Source organism: Phyllobates terribilis, unplaced genomic scaffold (genome assembly GCF_046119375.1).
Source record: "Phyllobates terribilis strain yellow unplaced genomic scaffold, ASM4611937v1 Scaffold_1__5_contigs__length_1240528914, whole genome shotgun sequence".
In the NCBI taxonomy this organism is placed as follows: domain Eukaryota; kingdom Metazoa; phylum Chordata; class Amphibia; order Anura; family Dendrobatidae; genus Phyllobates; species Phyllobates terribilis.
The window spans coordinates 9869734-9893561 of NW_027362761.1; the positions used below are offsets into that span (position 1 = coordinate 9869734).

A 23828-nucleotide genomic window follows, 5' to 3' on the forward strand; every position below is an offset into this window, starting at 1 on the left:
CCATGTATGAGGGAGTCTGAGTCTGTGCCATGGAAATTGAGGAGTCTGAGTGGAAGGTTTGGGTTACCGACTCCACAGCCCTGGTTTTATGGCTCAAGGGTGACATTGGTTCGGTATTACAATCTGCTGGCAACACTAAAAATAAATACGGTGTTTCCTTCTGTGACCTTTGTGGCATATCGGAAGTATATACCATATGTGTTTTGATAGGTACAAATGCTACTCTTCCCTCCAGCAATCAACACCTCAAGACTGTGTGCCCATGATGAGTTTTTTGATGCTGCATATTTTTGCTTTTATAAACGCAGCATCTTACAGCTCCAGCAAAGTGGATGGAATTTATAGAGTTCTCTTGCCCACTTTGCTTTTTCTTGTACTCAGCATAAATTGACTTGTGTGTGTCTTATATCCACAACATGTCAAGTTTTATGTGCACATTTTCCTCATAGACTTTCATTAGATGCGGAAAATCCACAAGTAAAAAAACAAACAAAAAAAACCCCACAAAAATCAAAGCCAGACTCCAGGAAGTATCAAGAACAAAGCCTCTTTATTTAAAACACGACATATCAACAATAAACAAAGATCACAGCTTCAAAAACTCAATACAAAGGATGTGTTTTTTCACTGCATTTTTGTTTTTTTTAAGTAACCCAATTTATCTATTAAATGCAGAAATGGTACAGAAAATCTGCAACTTGAAAACCATTATGGGAACATAGCCTCATGGTACATTCAGTTATTTTTTTTTTATAAGGAATTGGGAATATATTCTACTCCTAATAACACATCAAAAATTGTCAAATGCTCTTTGAATACGTTTCCTAATTATTTAAATGGGGAAAAAACTCCTTTTATTGCGCACAATACGGCTATTTTTCACTTTACTTTGAACATTTCCCAGTAAAACTAATAGGATTTGCAGTAAAATCTGCCTCCATAAAAAAAAAAAAAAAAAACCTGTGCATAGGTCCTTAAGAGGAAGAGGTGACGAATGGGGCTGCTATTTTTAGCCTAGGAAGGGGCCATTAGGCCAACATATTCCCTGGCTATTATAACAACTCACGATCAGGAACCAGCAGCACTTTGGCCGCAGCGTATTTTCGCTTCGTCCAAGACGCTGCGTTCTAATGCTAATACGTTCTTGTTTTGTCAGTACTAGTGTTGAGCGAGCATGCTAGACACTGCTCGGTACTCGCCCCAGCATCTCACTACTCAGGATGTTCGGCGAGCACCGAGCATTTTTGGGTTACTCGGGCGGGAGCTCTGGTCTCCGCCCTGCATGTTTGGCTCTCTTTACAAAGCCAATGAACATGTAGGGATTGCCAGCCAGTCACTGTAATGCCGCAGCCATGTTGGTTGTGGGCATTACAGTGATTGGCTGGCCGCACAGCGTCACCTCGAGTATTTAAAACCGGGTGCCACCATCTTGGACACAGTCGCTCCGGATCAGACAGTGTAGGGAGAGTGCTGCTGAGCTAGGGAGAGATTTATACTGCGAAATAGGTAGTGAAGGGTCTCTAAAGCCTGCAAAATCAAACTAACAGTCCTTCTGAGGACTAATATCCATCCCAGATAGACAAGGACTTGCACTTGGATAGTTGCAAGTCTGCATTTTCTGATGGGCACACTTTTAGGCAGTGACCTGTGTGTCAGATGCTCTAGGGGTCTTCCCCATGCTGTTCCCATGTCTTTTCAGCACTGTATGCATGTGTCACACAGCACATGGCCATATAAGGTTGTAAAATGTTAAAATGACATTTCCTGGTGAATGCATTGGTCATGGTTGAAAGCTATACAAAAGTGCAAAAATGCATAAAAAATGCTACTTGTGAACATAGGCCAAGGTGTGGAGGAGTATTTTTGTTTTTTATTTATTTTACCTTATACTCAAGTCTTTACCCTGGAAAGAATGTTCCTTAACATATTTCACAGGAAAGCACTTTCACTTACGTTTTTGAACGTTTTATTGTGAGCCCGTAAAAGTGGCTTAATACCTCTGACCACGTTGTTGACAGCAGTGACCTGGGGGTCAGAAATGCTTCCTGGGGCGATCCCCATGCTGTCCCCATGTCATTTGAGCACGGTCACTATCGTTTTGGGCACTTTTTAGGCTTTCTACAGACTGCCGGTGGTGCCGCCGCAAAAATGCTCGGGTCTCCCATAGACTAATATTGGGCTCGTTGCTCGGGTTGAGCACCCGAGTATCACTGTGTGCTCGGCCCGAGCTTCAAGCACCCGAGCATTTTAGTGCTCGCTCAACACTAGTCAGTACATGTGGATCCACCGCATGTAATAACATTTGTCAGTCAAAATCTGCAGCGGAGATTAGCGTCTCAGCTACAGAAAATTTAACATTCTGCGGGTGAGTTTACGCAGCTTTAAAAACAAGTACAGTGGGCATTGAATTTCTTATAAATGAAAGAAAACTAATTTTAAATTTAAAAAAAAAAAAAAAAAAAATTATATGGGCTCCTTCGTCATTTTCATAACCAGCCGAGGGAAATCCAAGCTGGGGAAGGGTCCATTAGCCAAACATGTTCCCTGGCTATTAATAACAGCCCACAGCTGTTTGCTTATCCTTTACTGACTAGACTAGAGTGTGGACCCCAGAAAATTTTTTATGTCCCTTTATAAACTCTTACCAGGAAAGGCTAAATAAACAGCTGTGAGCTGATATTAATAGCCAGGGAAGGGGCCATGGATACTGGACCCTTCTGAGGCTAATAATATCAGCACTTGTCCGTCAGACAATCTCTTCATGTGTCTCGGCTGTCTTACAGCCGTGCACAAGCTGCGGAAATTTCCGCTGTGGATTATCATAGCGGAAAAAAACGCTGCACTACCAAATATTTTGCGGAAGCGCTGCGTTTTCCCCGCCATTGACTTGCATTGGAATGCTTGGATTACGCATCACTGCACCTGTACATGCAGATAATAAGCGATTTAATGTGCGGATGGTACCCGGGTGTGGAGGACAGGAGACTCTCCTCCGGACCCGGGTACCATAGAACCTGTGAAAAAAAGAATAAAATAAAAAAATATTTACCTTCTGATGGCCCCCGGTCTCCTTGTCCTCCCTTGCCGACAGATTGCGGTGGACTGAAGGACTTGCGCTGACGTCATTTAGTCATGTGACGGCAGGTCCTTCAGTGTAGTGTACCGCGAGCTGCCGGCAAGCCAGTACGGAACGAATAAAGACTGTGGGGGCCATCGAAAGGTAAGTATAGATTTATTTTTTTTATTTTTTACTATTCTTTTACGATCACACTATATAAATACATGCCGGTTGCATGGATTTATATAGTGTGACCAAGTTGACAAGCACTTTCCAAGTGATGCTAAAATCACTTGGAAAGCGCTTGTCAACCCGCATGCGGAAATGCGTGTGAAGAACGCTTCACTTCCGCATGTCCCTGGCAGGAAAAACGCATGTACAATCCTGCCAGGGACAAGCAGAGTTTTTTTTCTGCCAGGGAGATGCAGAAACTTTCAGGAAAAAAATCCGGAGCATTTCTGCATCGTGGGCACATAGCCTAAGAGAAGTATGAGATGGATGCAGAGACCCTGATTTCAGGGATAAGCTGTTTGCTCTAGGTTTAATATAATCAGCTCTGCCAAAGATTATCACTACTAGACTAGTTGTGCCTCCTAGACCTGCTTCTCTGTTAACCCCACTCCCACCACTGATTAGCAACTTCCTCTCAATGCACACAGAAAACTGGCAATCAATGTTGTGGGCGAGGTTATACAGAAATCCCCTTTCTGAGCTCTGCTAGAGCTTCAAAAACAATTATTCTATCAAAATTACTGTAACTACTGTGACAAAGTCATTGGCAAAGTACTGGAGAGAAGGTGTAGCACTGAGACTGTTAGCTCCAGTAATATAAACATAGTGTTCCAGCACACAAAGTAGAGAAAGGGTTTAATCAATCATGTTTAGTGCTAGGGTGATTAAACACCTGTAGAAAGGGAGGAACTGGGAGGATAAATTCCCAGGCTTTTAAAGCATTTGGGTGTAGGGAGGGCCTGGAGGCACAAACTCTAGAGCTGTGGTGTTCATGTTAAGTAAAGCTAAACCTTGGGTGGTTTGTTCCTGAAGTGGGCGGTTACCCATAGCAGCAAGGACTATGCCATAAATTATATTTTGTTTTTCCTGTTAGGCCGGGAAGGCTGTTTGTTTTGTTAATATTTCAGTGGTTTATGCAGTGCTCTTAATAAACCACAGAAGATTTAAAGAGACAGTGTTCCTGTGTCTACATTTATGTGCAACAAGGGGAGCCGATCTACCACCCTAGTAAACTAAATGATACATTGCTGGAATCTGGGTCGCTGCCCCTATATCATGCTTTTCTCAGGTGAGGTAGCAAAGCACTTGTTGACAGATTCTCTTGGAAGGCTCCTCACTTGCTGTTTAGCATGGGCAAAACTGTTCTTTGAGTGAAAGTTCTGTTGAGTAGTAGAACTGTAATATTAGTTGAAGTTTAAAGCACCTCAGAAGTCCCTCAGTAACACATTCGACTATTAGTGGTTTGTTCTGGAGTGTACTCTGTAATTGCATGTATAGATAACAGGGCATTTTAAAAAGCAGGTCTCTACAGTCATAGCAGTGGAGATTAAGAGAACTGCTGTGGAAGAAGCGCATCTGCAGGCTAGTGATTTTGCAAGATTTATAATGGCAGCTTGTCAGGAGCTAAGTGGGGAGAGGGAGGTGAGCAGTTAACTGCCATATACAATTCAACAGGCTGGAGAGATTTGGCTTGGATGTTATGAGTTAATTTCTCTCCTGGAATGTAATTACTGGACACACTCAGCCAGGATCTGGGCGACACTAGAAGTTGAGCTCCATGGAAACCAACTGTACACCATGAAAGAGAAAAGCTTTAATTGCATGAGAATGACAGCAGATGGGGGGGGGGGGGGGGACAAGTTAATTGCAAACTTGTTTGTTTTTATGCTGTCAGTTATTAAATTCCTTTTAACCCCATAACGCTATGACTGACACTGCACGGCATGAGCGGGTGTTAGTTACTGCTCCTTCCCGTGCAGTGTCCGTCATAGCTTTGAACTGGCACAGCGTGTAAACACACTGTGCCAGTTCAGTGCCAACAGCGGTCTATGACACCTGAGCGGCACGAGAAGAGGTGCAGGCACCCATGCAGTCAGTCCCTTCCCCCTATATCGCTGCGATGGGTCAGTCAATCTGACTGAACGATCACAGCATGATGGAGCAGGAGACGCAGAAATTTCAGCGTCTGCTGCTCTATCAGTGCCGGAGGGCAGCGCTGCTGGTGGCTGAGCTCTGGCACTAAACAGCCAGGAGCGGTGTCAGCGCCGCCCCAGGCTGTCAACCGTCTGAACACTGTGATCGAGTGCGATCACAGTGTTCAAGAGGCAGGCAGAGGGCTGGGAGCTCCCTCTGCCTTCAGGTTGGCTCCCCCGTGACTTCATCGCGAGGGCCCTACCGTTGCCATGGTGACCAGGGGTCGTCATGACGACCCCCAGGTCACCAAGCTACGGAAAGCTCCTGAGACCAATGCACAGCATAGTCTCAGGAGCTTTCAATGTAGGTATAATGAAAGTCCCATAGTGGGACTAAGTAAAAAAAAATTTAAAAAATAAACAAATTGTAAAACTCTAATTTTTTTTTTTTAAATTAAAAAAAAATAAATAAAATAAAAAATATTACACTAATAAATGCAGGTTTTTTTTTTAGGTAAAATAAAAATAAAAGTACATATTTGGTATTACCGCGTCCGGAACGACCCGATCTATAAATGTGTCACACTAGTTAACGCTTTCAGTGAACTGCGTGAAAAACTATGACTTTTAATCCTACCTCTGGAAAAAAAGTGGAATAAAGCGCGATCAAAACGACGGATGAAAATAAAAATGGTACCGCTGAAATGCCATCTTGTCCCACAAAAATCAAGCCGCCATACAGCTCCATCAGCCGAAAAATTAAAGTTCAGCGCTCAGAATAAAGCGATGCAAAGTTAATTATTTTTTTCTATAAAAGTTTTATGTAAAAGCGCAAAAACAAAAATTACATATGCTGTACTGCTGTAAGCGTACTGACTCAAAGAATAAAGCTGCCTTATCAATTTTATCACACAAGTAACAACAAAAAAATTATTTTTTTGGTTCATTCTGCCTCCCAAAAATCAGAATAGAAAGCGATCAAAAAATGTAGTTTGCCCGAAAATGTTACCGATAAAAACGTCAACTCGTCTCGCAAAAAACAAGCAGTCACATGACTTTCGGCTGAAATATGGAAAAATTATAGCTCTCTAAATATGGCGGTGCAAAGATTAGTTTTTGCAAAAAAAAAAAAAAAAAAGCTGTCACTCACTAGAAGACGCTGTCACTCATAAAAACCCGATCTGAATCTGGTATTGCTGTAATCACACCGACCCGAAGAATAAAGTCGCTTAATCACTTTTATACTGCACGAGGAACGGCATAAAAAATAAATAAAACCAATTCTTCACCTGCTGCAGATTTGTTTATTCTGCCTCCCAAAGATTGCAGTATTGCTCGGCGCACATTTATCGCAGTGTGACCTATGATCCGGCGGTGTCCATCTTTTTAGGCGTAAATAAGAACGGTCAGCCGTTTTGTGCATCTCTGAAAAGGAAGACAATGCTGAACAGAGGCCAGACGGAGTCCAGAGTAACTGCTGCCTCATCTCATTATAGTGAATGGATCCTTCCGGGGTTTCATCTGAATCGCGTCATTCGGAGATTTAGAAGGAAACCCCAAAGTAAGTGCTCAGCGTCGAGCGCCGGATAAATGTTATCTAAAATGTTATGTAAACTGTTCCCAATAAAAGCTTCACATTTAAGCCCACACTCAGGTCTGTCATGTGTTAATGAAAATATAGGGGGCTTCCAGGTTACAGGTAGTACAAAGGCACCTTCCGGGGTCCTCTCTCGCATGCGCTGGGTCCTGCGGCCGGGGCTGTGCACGCGCTGAGCTCCGTGGCTGGGCGCGCAGGCAGACCTTCCTGGTCTGCACACATGCAGGTTGTGTTGCGCCCTGTGATGTAGTGCGCCGGAATCCCGGGTCTGCGCACATGCGGGGTGCTATCACCAGGACGCATCCCCGTTCGCAGGTGCGCCGGGCTGGGTGTGTGCACGTGCAGGAGGGATCCTGCGGCGTAGCGCGTCAGCTGGCTAAGATAAAAAATATATTTATAATTGGGGGAAAAAAAAGGGAGAGGGAGAGAGCACGCTACCGCCGGAAGGGTAGGGGCCTAAAGGAGGTGGAGCCCCAATATGCTTTAAAAAGATGCGAAGCAGTCAAGATGGCGGTGTCTGCATCCCCGTCGTCATGAGTGAGGAGCTGCAGTCACCTGGGCATCAGCTGTCACCGCTACAGCAGGAGGAACAGCAGCAGCCACAGGCGCCTAAATAGCTCAAGCAAAATGTGAGGAAGCAGAAACAGGTTACCTCGGACTCTGAAGAATCAGTAGAGTCCCGTATCGCGAGGGAATCCCCCCCCCCCCCCCCCCGACCTCTCGTCATTGTCTTTATCAGAGTCTTCGGATGATGATGGGGGGTAGGCTATGTTTTTCTGTTGACAATACTGAAAGATTAGTCAAGGCTATTAGAGTAACCATGGGTATTGCCGATGCCAAGGCTCCAGAACAGTTCAGGATGTCAAGTTCGGGGGCTTAGATCAGAAGAAGACACACATTCCCAGTTAATGAGAGGATCAAGACTCTTATAGAGAGAGTGGACAGGCCAGCTGCCTCCTTCTTCTAAGCGGAGGTACCCTTTTAAAGAGGAGGACGCAGCTAAGTGGGACAAAACCCCTAAAATTGATGTGGCCATCTCGAAGTCCTCGAAAAGATCCACACTGCCTTTTGAGGATTTGGGGGCCCTCAAATATTGGCTTGATAAAAAGGTGGAGTCTTTTCTAAAACAGGCCTGGGAGTCCTCAGCAGGGGCTCTGAAACCGGCAGCGGCGGCCACCTGCACCACCAGGTCTATGATGATCTGGCTACAGCAGTTAGAGGACCAGATCAAAGGGAATGTCCCTAGAGAGAAAATTCTGCCGGGTCTTCCTCTTATGCAGGGGGCCGCTGCATTCCTTGCGGATGCATCAACAGGTTCAGTTAGGCTGGCTGCCAGGTCAGCAAACCTTTCCAATGCAGCCCGTAGGGCATTATGGCTCAAGAGCTGGCCAGGGGATGTGCAGTCAAAATCAAAACTCTGCTCAATCCCATGTGAAGGAGACTTTCTTTTCGGAAAGACCTTAGATGACATCCTGGATAAGGCTGCGGACAAGAAACACTGGTTTCCTACTGTATCTGTTCCCCGGTATGAGAGCTCCTTTCGGAAGAGGAAATATAATCGGAGCAAATTTTCCAGAGACCAAAGTAGTTGGAGAGACAGGAAGCTGAATAACAGAGGCTTCATGTTCGGGGGTCTGTGCTCCATGAATAAAAAAGCCCCTAAGTGATGGGCCTCGCCAGGTAGGAGGAAGGTTGTCCCACTTCCTTCCCGCCTGGGAAAAGAGCTCGGCCAGCGCCTGGATTTTAGGGATAATCGGGAAGGGGCTGATGTTGGAGTTCAAAACCATTCCCAGAGACACCGTCAGGATTTCAGCCCCCAGAGGCCTAAGAGAACAGATGGCCCTGCAGCAGGAAGTACTCGCTCTAGTTGTGAAGGGGGTTCTAGTAGAAGCACCAGTACCCGGCAAGGGAGAGGGTTTTACTCAACTCTGTTCCTAATAAAGAAACCGGATGGCTCCTTCAGAACCATTGTCAACTTGAAGCTTAACGACAATTTAATTTACAGGCCGTTCAAGATGAAGCTGTTAAAGATAAGATTCTAAAATCTACTAAAAAACATTATATGAAACTCTGATGTATACTAAATACTTATATTTTGTTATGTTATGAATCTTGTTTTGCATATATCTGTTATTGGATATCATTTAGTCATATATACCCACACTTTAATATATTATGAAAACCTTGATGTATATATTAGATATCTGCACTCGTGTGTCACTAATATGTGTGTGTATATGTGTATATATGTACATACGTGTATGGGCTTTCAAACAGTTTACAAGAATACAAAGGATTCAACATGACACCTCCCAAGAGAATACCCTGGCGAATGAGAATACCTGGGAGGAAACACTTAACCCCATAGGACAACACAATGAGACTTATCTATACCATGGGCCAGAGACTACTGTGATTGCTCAATTGCCTCAGGGCGACACCCTATTGGGACTTTCCTTTATACTGAATATATAGATGTTGTGCTGGAATAATAAACGCACCTCTTTCTGCGCCATCTCTCCGAGAAGTTCAGTATCTAACTGTCCGATATCAAAGCTTCATGTATACACTTGAATAAGTTAATTTAGCAAGGGATAAGCTAAGAGTTGGGGTCCTTTGAACCCCACTTCCACAGAGTCAATAAAATCGGCCATAAAGATGTTGTTTCCAGAGTGTTAAATATGCGTCCTCGGTTTGAAGGACGCTTACTACCACATCCCACTCTTTCCTGCACACCAACAGTTTCTGTGGGTAGCTGTACAGTTTGACATGCACATAAAGCATTTTCAGTTTGCAGCTCTTCCCTTTTGGCATCTCCATGGCTCCAAGGGTTTTCACAAAGATTATCCTGGAAGTCACAGCTCATGTAAGGGAGAAGGATATCCTAGTCACCACTTACCTGGATGATGGGCAGATCAAAACAACTCTGTGCACTGGCTCTGGCAGAAGTCATGGCCAGTCTAAATGGCCTGGGATTGATTTTAAATTTAGAAAAATCAAGACTAGAACTAAAAAGGTTCAGTCCTTTTTGGGTCTCATTTTAGACTCAGAAAACCAGTCTTGTCTTCTGCCAGAGGACAAGAAATTGAAGATCAGTTCCTTCATCTCACGCGTAATCAGCAATCCATCCATGACCCTGAGAAATGCAGTGTCTCTATTGGGTACATTGACTTCTTGAATCCCAGCAGTACAGTGGGCCCAGTTTCATTCCAGACGTCTACCACAGGAGAACCTGACAGCAGACAGACGGCTTAGAGGTCACCTGGATGGAAGAATATCCCTTTCAAGTCTGGTAATCAACTCGCTGGATTGGTGGATGAATCCGGTAAATCTTTCTCTGGGGATTCCTTGGTCTTTCCAGGTGTCAGATACGATTACGACTATGTAAGCGCAGAAGGCTGGGGAGCTCACCTGAGAGATCATTCAATACAGGGCCTCTGGTCAGACAGCGAGACTGGTCTCTCCTCCAACATGAGGGAGCTGTTGGCAGTCAGAAATGCTATAGTAGAGTTCAGTTCTCCTCTTCGGGGTCAACACATCCGGATAATGTCAGACATCTGAACGACAGTCGCCTATATCAATCGTCAGGGGGGAACAAGATCCCTTCCTCTGATGTTAGTGAGAGATCAGATCCTTCATTTTGCAGAGAGTCATCTATTCACGCTCTCGGCGCTGCATATAAGAGGAGAAGAGAACGTAAGAGCCGATTTTCCAAGTCGGCACATCTTGAAACAAGGAGAATGGGAATTGAATCCAGTGGTATTCCAGCAGATTGTCAGCCGATGGGGACAACCTCAGATAGATCTGTTTGCAAACAAACGCAATTGGAAAACCAAAATCTTGCACTCCCTGAATCTAAAGGAGAAGCCTTTTGCGGTGGACGCGCCGCAAATTCCCTGGAACTTTACCCTGGCCTATGCCTTTCCCCCTCGAATGCTGATTCCTGCTATCCTGAGGAAGATCTGAGAAGAGCAGACGAGGGTTATATTGGTCGCCCAGTTTTGGCCCAAGAGATCATGGTTCACTTGGATGAAGAGAATGTCCCAAGTGGAAGCATGGGTCCTTCCGGACACCTCAGATCTCCTCAGGCAGGGCCTAGTCTTCCATCCCCAGAGATCGGGCCTGCATTTGACGGTCTGGATTTTGAAAGGTCACTACTAACTCAGGATGGTTTTCTCCAGGTCTAGTTGCTACTCTACTGGTGAGTAGGAAGCCGGTGACTACTAGGTTCTATGGCAGAACCTGGGCTAAATTTCTGTGTACCTCGGGTCAGTCCTCCAAAGGGAGGGTTCCTATTGGGGCCATCCTGGAGTTCCTTCAGAAGGGCTTAAGTATGGGGTTAGCCACCAGTACCCTTAAGGGACAAGTACCTGCTCTGGGGGCACTATAGAATTGCGAATTGGCAGCAAATAGGTGGATCATCAGATTCATTAAAGCTTGCAGTAGATCTAGACCCATTCCTACTCCAAGAATGCCTCCTTGGGACCTTAATCTGGTTCTAGAGGCGCTAACCAAGCCTTCCTTTGAGCCCTTAGAGAAGGTTTCGAAGAAAATTCTCGCCTTGAAAACAACCATGCTGGTATCTCTAACTTCAGCTCCTAGGGTTAGTAATCTGCACGTGCTCTCAGTAAACCATCCGTTCACTCAAGTGTGTATGGATAGAGTAACCTTAGGCCAGGTCTTGTCTTCCAAAAGTAGCCTCCAAATTCCTTAGGACACAAGTAATTAATTACTCTCCCTTCCTTCTATCCTGATCCTAGAGATTCTGAGGAACAAAAGCTTCACACTTTAGATGTAAAGAGGGTATTAGTCCAGTATTTGAAGGTGACGAAGGCCTGGAGGAAAAGTGACTCCTTATTCATCTCATTTCAGGGGGCTAGAAATGGGCTTAAGGTTATGAGGGGACCATAGCTAGGTGGGTCAGGGACACCATTGGTTTAGCGTACTCTTCTAGCAATCTGCCAATAACAGAGAACCTGAAGGCCTACTCCACCTGGGCTGTAGCTGCTTCCTGGGCTGAGAAGGCGGATGTGCCCATTGACATCATATGTAAGGCGGCAACTTGGTCATCCCCCCTCTACATTCTACAAGCATTACCGTCTTGACCTTTCCGCTTCTACGAATATGTCCTTTGGGAGGAAGGTGTTGCAAGCGGTGATCCCTCCCTCTGGTGTCTGATCTCTCTAAATCTCTCAGGTGGTGCTATCATGAGAGAAGGGGAAAAGATCCTAGTTACTTACCGGTAACGGGATTTTAAAGAGCCCATGACAGCACCCTATTAATTCCCTCCCCTCTATCACTTATGGTGTGCACTTCTAAGGGTGTTTTTATAAAGAAATGTTTTGATGGTGGTTGTGTACTGACCTATTTTTCAGAAGCCCTCTCATGCTCTGAAACAAAAACGGATGCGTAAGATAGGTACCGCCTTTTTATAAAGTAGGTTCCTGTCCTTGGTGGGCGGACTCTCTCTCTCTCAAGTCGTGCTGTCATGGGCTCTGTAATATCCCGTTACCGGTAAGTAACTAGGATCTTTTCTCCTGTTACCCTTGTGAAAATAAAAAATTTAGGGCTAAAAGAAATTTTTTTTTTTTTTTTCTTCCATGTCTGTTATAACCTTCTGTGAAGCACCTGGGGGTTCAAAGTGCTCTTTACACATCTAGATAAGTTCATTGAGGGGTGTAGTTTACAAAATGGGGTAACTTGTGTGGGTGTTTTGTGGGGGTCGTGATGACATTCCACTCGTCCTCCAGTCACTCCAAATTCAAACTATGAGCATGGGTCAACCATTCAAAGAATGAGTCAGACAACAAGCTGGTTCAAACTCAGAGCATGCTCAGAAGACTACTACAGACAACGTTCTCAGCAATGTTCTGCATTTATTTTTTACATGCACAAATCTAAATACACTACATAATGGGAGGGGAAAGAGGTTGTCCGGAGCGGGGTAAGCCATGAAAGTCCAATGTCTGGCCACTCCTGATTGGTCCACATCTCCTTATCTCAGTCTCTGGGCAGATATTGCAGCCGTCAGCTTATAATCTTGTTTCGTTTCTCTGAAATAAGTCTTGGCAACACTGGAACTGTCTTAGTTTAAGTTTCGATTTGAGTATTACGTAGCAAGGAAAGCTTATTGTTATATGACACAAAATGGTGGTTAGTACATTAGCAAAAAAGCGTATAAAAATTACAAAAAATATAAAAGTTACAAATATATATATTCTCTTTTACCCCGACAGTTTCTGCTGTTTAAAGACATCAGGGGCACCCCAAACGCAACATGGCGTCCACTAATTTTTCCAGCAAATTTTGAATTCAAATAGTCAATTGGTGCTTCTTCCCTTCTGAACCCTGCCGTGGGCCCAAACAGTGGTTTTCTGCCACATATGGGGTATCTGCGTGCTTGGAGAAATTACACAACTTTTGGGGTCCATTTTCTCCTGTTACCCTTGTGAAAATAAAAAAAATTGGTCTAAATTGAATATTTTTTGAAAAAGTTAAATGTTAATTTTTTTTTCTTCCTCATTGCTTCAGTTCCTGTGAAGCACCTGAAGGGTTAATAAAGTTCTTGAATGTGGTTTTGAGCACCTTGAGGGGTGCAGTTTTTTAGAATGGTGTCACTTTTGGGTATTTTCTGTCATATAGACGCCTCAAAGTCACTTCAAATGTGATGTGGTCCCTAAAAAAAAAAAATAAAAAAAAAATGGTTTTGTGAATTTTGTTAGACAAGTGAGAAATCGCTAGTCAACTTTTAACCCTTACAGCTCCCTAACGAACAAAAAAAAGAATTTGTTCCAAAATTGTGCTGATGTAAAGTAGACATGTGGGAAATATTATTTATTAACTCATTTGTGTGACATATCTCTCTGATTTAAGGGCATAAAAATTCAAAGTTTGAAAATTGCAAAATTTTAAAAGTTTACTCCAAATTTGTTTGTTCTACAAATAAACGCAAGTGATATCAAATAAATTTTACCACTATCATGAAGTACAATGTCACAAAAATACAGTCTCAGAATCAGGGGGATCCGTTGAAGCGTTCCAGAGTAATTACCTCATAAAGTGACAGTGGTCAGAATTGTAAAAATTGCCCTGGTCATTAACCTACAAAGTGGTTCGGTCCTTAAGGGGTTAATTATGGTAATTAAAGGACTTCTAAAATATATATGTATGTATATAAAAATATTAATATAATTTTTTTTGTCTTTTCAGTTTTTTTTTTATTTTTGCGTATAGTTTTCATTTATGCAACATGTAACAGTACTGTTATATACTTATCTTTTCTGGTTTCAGAGAGCAGAGGAACTGAAAGAACCGTTGTCATGGATAAGTCAAAGGGGGAGCCTGTGATCAGTGTTAAAACATCTTCTGATTCAACTGAAAGGGTATGAAAACTTGTGAACGTTTTGGATTGGGCATATTTTTTCTTTTTGCCTTAGCAATTCAGAAGATGAATATGTCAGAGTAGGTTTGTTTTTCTGGTGGAATGCAATGTTTGCTACACAAACTTGTGGTATGGCTGTATATGTCTTTAATATAATAGTAAAATACCTGTCTTGTAGTAATCTGATGTATAGGCTCTGAGAAATCACACTGTGAAGCCATATACAAATTGGCATGTAAGTGCAGTTGCTCGCTAAGTGCATCTACACTCCCCTAAAGCACTTAATGGATAATGCACACCTATATTACTAGTTTAATTAGTAAAATCATTCTGGTTGGGTCCCTTTTTAAAGGGTTACTCCAGGGAGATAAAAAATTATTCTCTTGGCCATACCTTCATAAACTATTAAAATAACATGAATAGTGCGGTTTCCTACCCTCACTCTACCTGTAATTGTGTGACACTGCAAGCTGCTCTTCACTGCTCCCTCTCCCTTATGGGATGTTATGCCACTCATCAGTGGGTGTGGCCTTCTCCCTTCTAGTAGCAGCAGCCAGCCCCCTGATGATACTATCTGCTTGTATGTAGTCCGATATTTGCAACAGTCTTCCTTCAACCTTAAAAACTATGTTACTAAGTCCATCTAGTTCCACCCATAGCCTAACATGTTGATCCAGAGGAAGGCAAAAAAACACTTATTACAACATCATGCAGCAGAGATTTCTATAGTCTCACTGCACTTACAGTAAAGAATCCGCGTCTGATTATGATTAAACCTTCTTTCCTCCAGACGTAGAAGATGCCCCCTTGTCCCCGTCTCTGGCCTCAGAGTAAAGAGATCAGTAGAAAGGTCTTTGTACTGTCCCCTCATATACTTGTACATAGTAATAAGATCACCCCTAAGCCTTCGTTTTTTCAAGCTAAATAACCCCAAGTGTAATAACCTGCCTTGGTATTGCAGACCCCCAGTCCTCTAATAACCTTGGTCGCTCTTCTCTGCACCCGCTCTAGTTCAGCTATGTCTTTCTTATACACCGGAGACCAGAACTGTACACAGTATTCTAAGTGTGGTTGCACTAGTGACTTGTATAGAGGTAAAATTATGTTCTCCTCATGAGCATCTATGCCTCTTTTAATGCATCTCATTATTTTATTTGCCTTTGCAGCAGCTGCCTGACATTGGCCACTAAACGTGAGCTTGTCGTCCACCAATACACCGAGGTCTTTTTCAGTGACAGTTTTGCCCAGTGTTTTACAATTAAGCATATAATTATACATTTTATTTCCTCTGCCCAAGTGCATTAGCTTACATTTATCCCCATTAAAGCTCATTTGCCATTTATTAGCCCAAGCTTCTAGTTTACATAGATCCTCCTGTAATATAAAATTGTCCTCCTCTGTATTGATTACCCTGCAGAGTTTAGTGTCATCTGCAAATATTGAAATATGACTCTGTATGCCCCCTACAAGGTCATTAATAAATGTTAAAAGGAAGGGGGCCCAATACTGACCCCTGTGGTACCCCACTGTTAACTGAGACCCAGTCTGAGGGTTTTCCATTTATAACCACCCTTTGTTTCCTATCACTGAGCCAGTTCTTAACCCACATACATATATTTTCCCCTATCCCCATTGTTCTCATTTTATGCATCAACCTTTTGTGTTGAACCGTATCAAAAGCTTTTGAAAAGTCCATATACACAACATCCACTGCATTTCCTTGGTCCAGTCCGGAACTTGCCTCCTCATAAAAGCTGATCAGATTAGTTTGACAGGAACGGTCCCTCGTAAACCCATGTTGATATTGGGTCATGAGGTTATTCTTCTTCAGATACTCTAGTATAGCATCTCTTAGGAAACCCTCCAGGATTTTACCCACAGTAGAGGTTAAGCTTACTGGCCTATAATTTCCAAGTTCGGTTTTTGTCCCCTTTTTGAATATTGGCACCACATTTGCTATATGCCAGTCCTGTGGTACAGACCCTGTTATTATGGAATCTTTAAAGATTAAAAATAATGGTCTATCTATGACGTTACTTAATTCCTGCAGTACTCGCGGGTGTATCCCATCCGGGCCCGGGGATTTGTCAACTTTAGTGATTTTTAGACGCCGCCATACTTCCTTCTGGGTTAAGCAAGTGACATTTAATGGAGAATTTTTGTCATCACTGATCATGTTTTCTGTCATGCTATTTTCTTGTGTAAATACTGTTGAAAAAAATCATTTAGCATATTGGCTTTTTTCCTCATCCACCATTTCACCCAGACTATTTTTAAGGGGGCCAGCACTATCATTTTTAGTTTTTTACTATTTATGTAGTTAAAGAATATTTTGGGAATATTTTTACTTTTCTCTGGCAATGAGTTTCTCTGTCTCAATCTTTGCTGCCTTGATTTGGTTTTTACAGAATTTAATTTTCTGTATTTATTTACTGCCTTATAACTACCTACTTGCTTTAGTTCTCTAAATGCTTTCTTTTTGTTACTTATTGCACCCCTTACAACTCTATTTAGCCATAGTGGTTTCCTCCGATTTATAGCATGTTTATTCCCATAGGGTATATATTGTGCACAGGTCCTTTTCAGGATGCTAATAAATGTCTCCCATTTGCTTTGTGTAGTTTTGTCTCAGGATATTGTCCCAGTTTATTGCACTAAGATCATCTCTCAACCGTTGGAAATTTGCCTTCCTGAAGTTTAGTGTCCTTGTAACCCCTCTACTACACATCTTATTAAAGGATACATGAAAATGTATTATTTTGTGATCACTATTACCTAAGTGACCCCCAACTCGTATATTTGATATGCGGTCTGGCCTGTTGGTTAATATTAGGTCTAGCAGTGCCCCCCTTCTTGTTTGGTCCTGAGCTAGTTGTGAAAAATAATTGTCTCTCATTTGCTGGAACTACAGGTTTCTGTTCCCCACTGTATTCCAGGGTAGTTAAAGTCCCCCCTAATAATATTTACTTCTCCTTGAGTCGCTGCTTCACCTATTGGCTTTATGAAGATATTCTCCGCTGCTTCTCCGCTGCTACCATTATTTTTGGAGACTTATAACAAACCCCTATCAGTAATTTTATTATGTTTTTTCCCCCCTCCCCTTATCTCCACCCACAGGGACTCAACATTTTCATTAGATTCACATATATTCTCACGCAAGATGGATTTTAAGGATGATTTTACATATAAACACCCCCCACCCTTCCTTGTTTGTACGGTCATTTCTGGACAGACTATAGCCCTGTAAATTAACTGCCCAGTCATGGCTCTTGTCCAGCCATGTCTTAGATATCCCCACCATGTCAGTTATTTTCCAACAAAATTTAATTCTAATTCCTCCATTTTGTTGGTGAGGCTTCTGGCATTAGTGTACATGCATTTTATGTATCTCTGTACCTCTATTACTGCTTACTATATTGACTGTTGTAACCCCCCCCCATCCCTAGCTTAAACACTCCTCCTCCAACTTTCTAGCCATTTTCTTACCCCCTCCCCATTGAGGTGCAGCCCGTCCCTAGCGTAGAATCTGTAGCCAACTGAGAAGTTAGCCCAGGGAACTGGCTGCTGCTAGTAGAAAACGACATTATTCATGTTATCCTAACAGTTTATGATATCGCCATTAATTTTTTTTTCTCTCTACGGAGTACCCCTTTAATATGGTATATTATCCTTCTCCAATAACATCCTCCTTTGGTGCTGTTGTGGGGGGGTCACCCCACTCTAATAGCGACAGGAAACACAAAGAGGTCAAATAGCCCCTCCCTCATCCTCCAGTGTTTTTCCTGCCCCTATTGGGATGAAGAGGTCATCCGGGGTGCTCTGTGCCGGCAGCAGACACCTAGCAATCCCCACAGAGTCCACACCTGCGGGTAAGGTCCAGTGGGTGTCATGCTGGAGGCCTCCTCAAGCTCTCCAGCCCTCCTCCTCCCCCCTCTCAGGCGGCCTCCGGAGCCGCTCAGGCGATCTCCATAGTGGAGGAGACGCGTGCCGGATTCCGGAACTGACATGGACCACTGGATTAGGTCACTTCCGGTCTGCGTTCCACCTTGGAATGCAAGAGCCTAGGAACGGCCGGAAAGTGACGTGTGACGCCGGAACAGGGTCCCTAAGGTTACTTCTGGTCTGTTTAAAAAACAAAAACAAAACAAAAAAACCCTAAAAAAACACAAAAGGAAAGGGAGAAAACTGCAGGTGATCGCAGGTGTTCCTGCTTCACACTGGGACCAAGGAGGAGGAGCTTCCCACCCACCTCCCCAGGGAAAGAGGGAGAGTGCCGAGTCCAGTCGCCTATATAAGAGCCTTGGAGAGAAGACATCTTAAGGTAGCACCTAATCCGTTTTTGTATATTATACACTGGTTGGTCGAGAATTTATCTTCACCATGTCTGCGGAGCCCAGCGCAATTCCAGTCCCAGTAAGTTCTGGCACTGGGGGTCCTTTCCTAGGTGCATGTTAAAATTGATACAATTATTTACCCTTCTCCCTCTTTTTTAGGGGGACAAGGATCCTGCACCAAGTCTAGCCGGAAGTGTGCTATATGTGCAAAAAAAAGCTATCTTCTTCAAACAAAAAATATCTATGCCAAACATGTACGGAGAAAATTATTAGGGAAGAGCTGCTGTCTCTTATAGACTAAATCAAGTGGATAGTCCGTCAAGAGGTTCAATCTTCATTGGCCGCCTCCTGATACACTTCTGATTCCCCTCCAAAGGTTAAGAACAGGAAGATTTCCCTGGAAGAAAAAAGAGACTGACTCCCAAGACGAGATATCCCTTCCAGAAGACGTCATAGAGGAAGGTGAATTTAGCCCAGTAGCGCAAGGTCTGGAAAATAAGAAATATTATTTCTCAGTGGAATTTATGGAAGACCTCCTCACAGCTGTAAGAAGAACGATGGAAGTGGAAGAAGAGAAGCCCACTAGATCGGTCCAGGAAGAAATGTTCGATGGTCTCCGTTCAAGGAAAAAGATGGTGTTCCCAATACATAAAAACATTGATAGTAAAATCCGGAAAGACTAGTGAATACACCAACAGAATTAAAAGATAAATTTCCAGTAGATGAAGAAACCTCAAAACGTTGGACTGAGCTACCTAAGGTCGCTAAAAAGACAACATTGTCATTCGAGGATTCGTCACAGCTGAAGCATCCTCTGGACCACTAGATGGACAGCCTTCTCAGGAAATCCTTGGAAACCTCAGCAGCCCTTCTGAACACAAACGTAGTCTCCACGTGTATTGCACGATCCATGTCGAGATGGCTCAACCAACTTGAAGAGCATCTGGCTATGGGCACATCCAGAGAAGAGATACAAGCTTCCCTACCTTTACTGCAGAAGGCCACTGACTTTCTGGCAGATGCTTCAGCGGAATCTGTGATAGGACTGCTGCCCTGGCGTAAACTATCAAACTCCACAAGGCGAGTACTATGGCTGAAATCGTGGAACGGTGATGTGGCCTCCAAATTAAAAAACTCTGTTCCATTCCCTTCAGGGGAGAATATATGTTTGGCCAGGCCCTTGACGACCTCCTGGAGAAGGCGGCTGATAAAAAGAAATCCTTGCCAGAACCCAGACACTACAAGAAGACCCCCTTTCGCCCCCCTCAGGAGCAGAATCCTCAGTACAAGGGGAAATGGAAGTTCGGTCGATGGAGCTACCCCAAAGTGGGGAAAGATAGAAATATTTTTTCTCAAAAGGACAGCAACAACAAAAGAGGTGACGCCAGAGCAGTAGGGGGACGAATCACGAAATACCTTCCCCAATGGCAAAAGATTTGCTCCAGTCAATGGGTCTTGAAGGCAATAAAAGGAAGGGGTGAAGATCGAATTCTCCTCCTCTCCGCCAAGGAAAATAAGAGTAACTAACTCGTCTAATCTCCCCGTGATTAAAAACCGCCCTATATCCGGCCTAAGAAACCTGCTATCCTTGGTGGCTATTTCACCGGTCCCAAAAACAGACACACCGGCCACTATTCACGCCTGTTTATGCTAAAAAAAAATAAAAACTGCACTTACAGAATAAAAAATCTTGAACCCTTAATTCAATACATCATCAACCGAAGATTCAAAATGGAGTCCATCAAATCAGTAGTTCCCTTGATAGGACAAGAATATGTGATGGCAACCATAGACTTACAGGACGCATACTACCACGTCCCTATGCATCCAACATACCCAAAATTTCGAAGCTTTGCGGTGGTGCAAGAGGATCAGACGCTACCCTTCCAATTCAACGTCTTGCCGTTCTGAATATCCTCAGCACCAATAATTTTTACCAAAATTATGTCTGAGGTAGTGGCTTCTATCAGGAAGGAGAAAATCTGCATCATTCCCTACCTCAACGACTTCTTACTAGTAGGTCCCTCTGTGGTATCAGTCCAGGAAGATCTGCAAAGGACTATCCAAATCCTGACCACCCTAGGGTGGTTGATAAATCATCAAAAATCAGACCTGGTCCCTGCCACAGAAAAAATATTCCTGGGTGTTCTATTTGACTCCGCCAGACAAACCTCCTTCCTACCAAGGGACAAGCAGATACTTTTGAGATCCAAGATAACGAATCTGAAGACCCGGAACAAGGTGTACCTAAGACTTGCCATGTCAGCCCTCTGCTCCATGACAGCCTGCATCTAATCTCGTAGTCTGGGCTCAAGCTCACACCGGGGTGTTGCAGACCTATATTTTCGCACTGTGGGACTGATCCCCAGAACTCCCATAACAGGAAGATCATGATCCCTCATTATGTGAAGACATCCCTGTCATGGTGGCTCAGCCCAAGAAACCTAAGAACAGGGGTTCCATGGGCTCAGTTCCCTCTGATAAGTCACGGTTGACGCCACCAAGACTGGATGGGGAGCCCAAACCCCCTTCCAAGGGGTCTGGACAGAAGAGACCAGCAGAAAATCCTCTAACTTCAGCAAATTAAAGGCAGTGGAGGAGGCACTCAAAATATCGGCTCCAATCATTGTTGGCAGACACGTAAAAGTCTATTCAGACAACATGACTACCGCAACTCACCTTTCCCATCAAGGGAGTACAAGGTACGAGAATCTAAAAAGTATCTCAGCAAGAATATTCTTCTGGGCAGAAAGACATCTTTGTTCCTTATCAGGTCTGCACATAAAAGGCTCAGACAACATCCAGGCCGATTTTCTGAGCAGAAGGAATATCCATCCGGGGGAATGGGAACTGAACTCCGACATTTTCCACATGCTGACCAGACGATGGGGTCGTCCGGAGGTGGACCTTTTTGCAAGACGCCAAAATACCCAGGCAGAAAAATACTTCTCCCTAGATCCAGATGACATATGCCTGGGGATAGATGCATTCACTCACCCGTGGCGTTTCTATCTAGCTTATGCTTTTCCCCCAATTTCATTGCTACCCAAGACCTTACAGAAAGTAATGACCGAGGAGGTCAACATAATCTTAATAGCTTCACTTTGGCCAAAAAGGAGCTGGTTCTGTGCACTAAACAATCTAAGCATAGAAAAGACCCCTCATTCTGCCAGCAATCAAACACCTTCTCCATCAAGGTCCAATACTCCATCTAGTAGCTACTCGTCTGCGTCCTAGAATAATCAACCACGTTCCCTCCTCGGATCTTAATATTGTCCTTAAAGGTCTGTCACTACCACCGTTTGAACCTTTGGCCTCAATAGAGCTGGATAAGTTAGCTTGAAAAACAACTTTTTTAGTAGCAATTACCATGGCCAGGAGAGTGGGAGAAATCCAGGCTTTCTCAGTGAATGACCTGTAATTTGAGAATTATGGATGATAGGATTATTCTACAATTGGACCCATCTTTCTTACCAAAGGTGGTCTCAGAGTTTCATAGATCACAGGAGATAATCCTGCACTCCTTCTGTCACAACCCAAAAAATAAAAGCGAAGTAGAATTCCATTCTTTAGACGTAAGGCGGGTCGTTCTTCACTACCTCCAAAAAACACAGGCATGGAGGAAGGATCTGAACCGCTTTATTCAGCCATCTGGTCAGAACAGAGGAGAGTCTCAAAAAGTACTATTGCTAGTTGGATCAAGAAAGCAATTGTAGAATCATATCAGATCCAAAATCTCTCACCGCCAGAGAAGCTGAAAGCGCACTCTACTAGAGCCATGTCCGTCTCCTTGGCAAAGAAGGCTTATGCTTCCCTCAAGCAGATATGTAGAGCAGCTACCTGGTCCTCAGTCCATACCTTCACCAAGCATTACAAACTTAATTTAATGTCCATTAAAGACTTGGCCTTCAGGCCATTGTCCCTCCCTAAACATGAGTCTTTGGTACTCCTCCTTTGGTGCTGTTGTGGGGGGGTTATTGGAGAAAATAGAATTAGACTTTACGGTAATTCGGTTTCTAATAATCCTCCACGACAGTATGGATAATTCCCTCCCTGGCTTGGTTAGCCGAAAAATTATTTACTTTGAATAAGAATAAATATAATTTGAAGCATTCATACTTGTGTGGTCCTTTTTAAAAACACTGGAGGGAGGATGATGAAGGGGCTATTTGACTTCTTCTTGTTTCCTGTCCCTATTAGGGTGGGTTGACATCCTCCTTTGGTGCTGTCGTGGAGGGTTATTAGAAACTGAATTACCGGTAAGTCTAATTCTATTTTCTCTCCTTAGCTAGACAAGACACTTATTTTGTATTGATTAAAGGGGATGTCCACTACTGACAACCCCTTCTCAATCCGTTTTCCCCTAGTATAATAACACTTCTATAATCACCTCTGGTGCTGTCGCCATTCCAACGGTGTCAGCATTGACTCTCCCAGGTACTGCGTGACATGGTTACTTCACACGGTCCCTACGACCAATCAGCAGCTGCTTCACTCTCTCCTCTCCTTGGATGTATCACATACTTAAAGAAAATAATTTTCAATTAGAGCCATACTACTTTCTGTGTTTTAGAGTTCCAAAAGCCGTGACCGAAAATCTGGCAGTAAAGAGAAAAGAGAGATTCTTTCCTTTGATAAAATTAAAGAGCAAAGGGAGCGTGAGCGTCAAAGGCAAAGGGAGAGAGAGATTAGAGAAATGGAGAGACAAAGGTATGTTTTATCTTGTTTTATTGATCCTATTGTGAAAAAAAATACTGCATCTTCGTTAAAAAATGTCAAAATTTAGTTTTATTTCAGATGTTAATGTTTTAAAGTTGTGTTTAACTACCTCATGTTACCTAAATGTTGCTTTCCATTAGGATGGGATAAGCCTGCTTGTCTTCATGGTATTGGTACCCTGCCTGAAGGGCAGGGCTTCTAACCTGAGCTGGCTGCCTTATAGGCTTCTATGAGGAAATTGCCAAGAGACCCGCCAGTCGGTCAGTGTCTCAGTTCTGTGGCTTTATCACAGATATAACAGTATCAGACTGAAAATAATGCACTGTACTACTAAGCATAGGATAGCCTCTTCAATGCCTTAGTGAGGTTATTAAGTTTAATGTAAAAAAATAAATTAAAGGAAAACAAATATTTTTGAAGTGAACCTGTCACCATGGTTTCCTTATGTAAACCCTTAAAGGGAATGTCACCCCCTGGGAGATATCAGACCTCTACTCTGGGCATACAGGTGATAGAAACGTAAATCTATACTTACCTGTATGGCCCATAGTAGAGGTCCCCCCCCCCCCCCCCCCCCCCCACTCCTGCACTTCAC

General features: G+C 43.4%; 1 protein-coding gene across 3 annotated transcripts in view; it reads left to right on the plus strand.

The window, feature by feature from the left end:
- LOC141167079 (scaffold attachment factor B2-like) overlaps window positions 1-23828 on the plus strand; it is a 183333-nt gene that overhangs the window by 84597 nt on the left and 74908 nt on the right. For all 3 annotated transcript variants that reach the window (XM_073654455.1, XM_073654621.1, XM_073654535.1), the window contains exons 11-12: window positions 14090-14181; window positions 23088-23224. In XM_073654455.1, the coding sequence (XP_073510556.1) occupies window positions 14090-14181; window positions 23088-23224 (229 nt within the window). The remainder of the gene's footprint in view (window positions 1-14089; window positions 14182-23087; window positions 23225-23828) is intronic.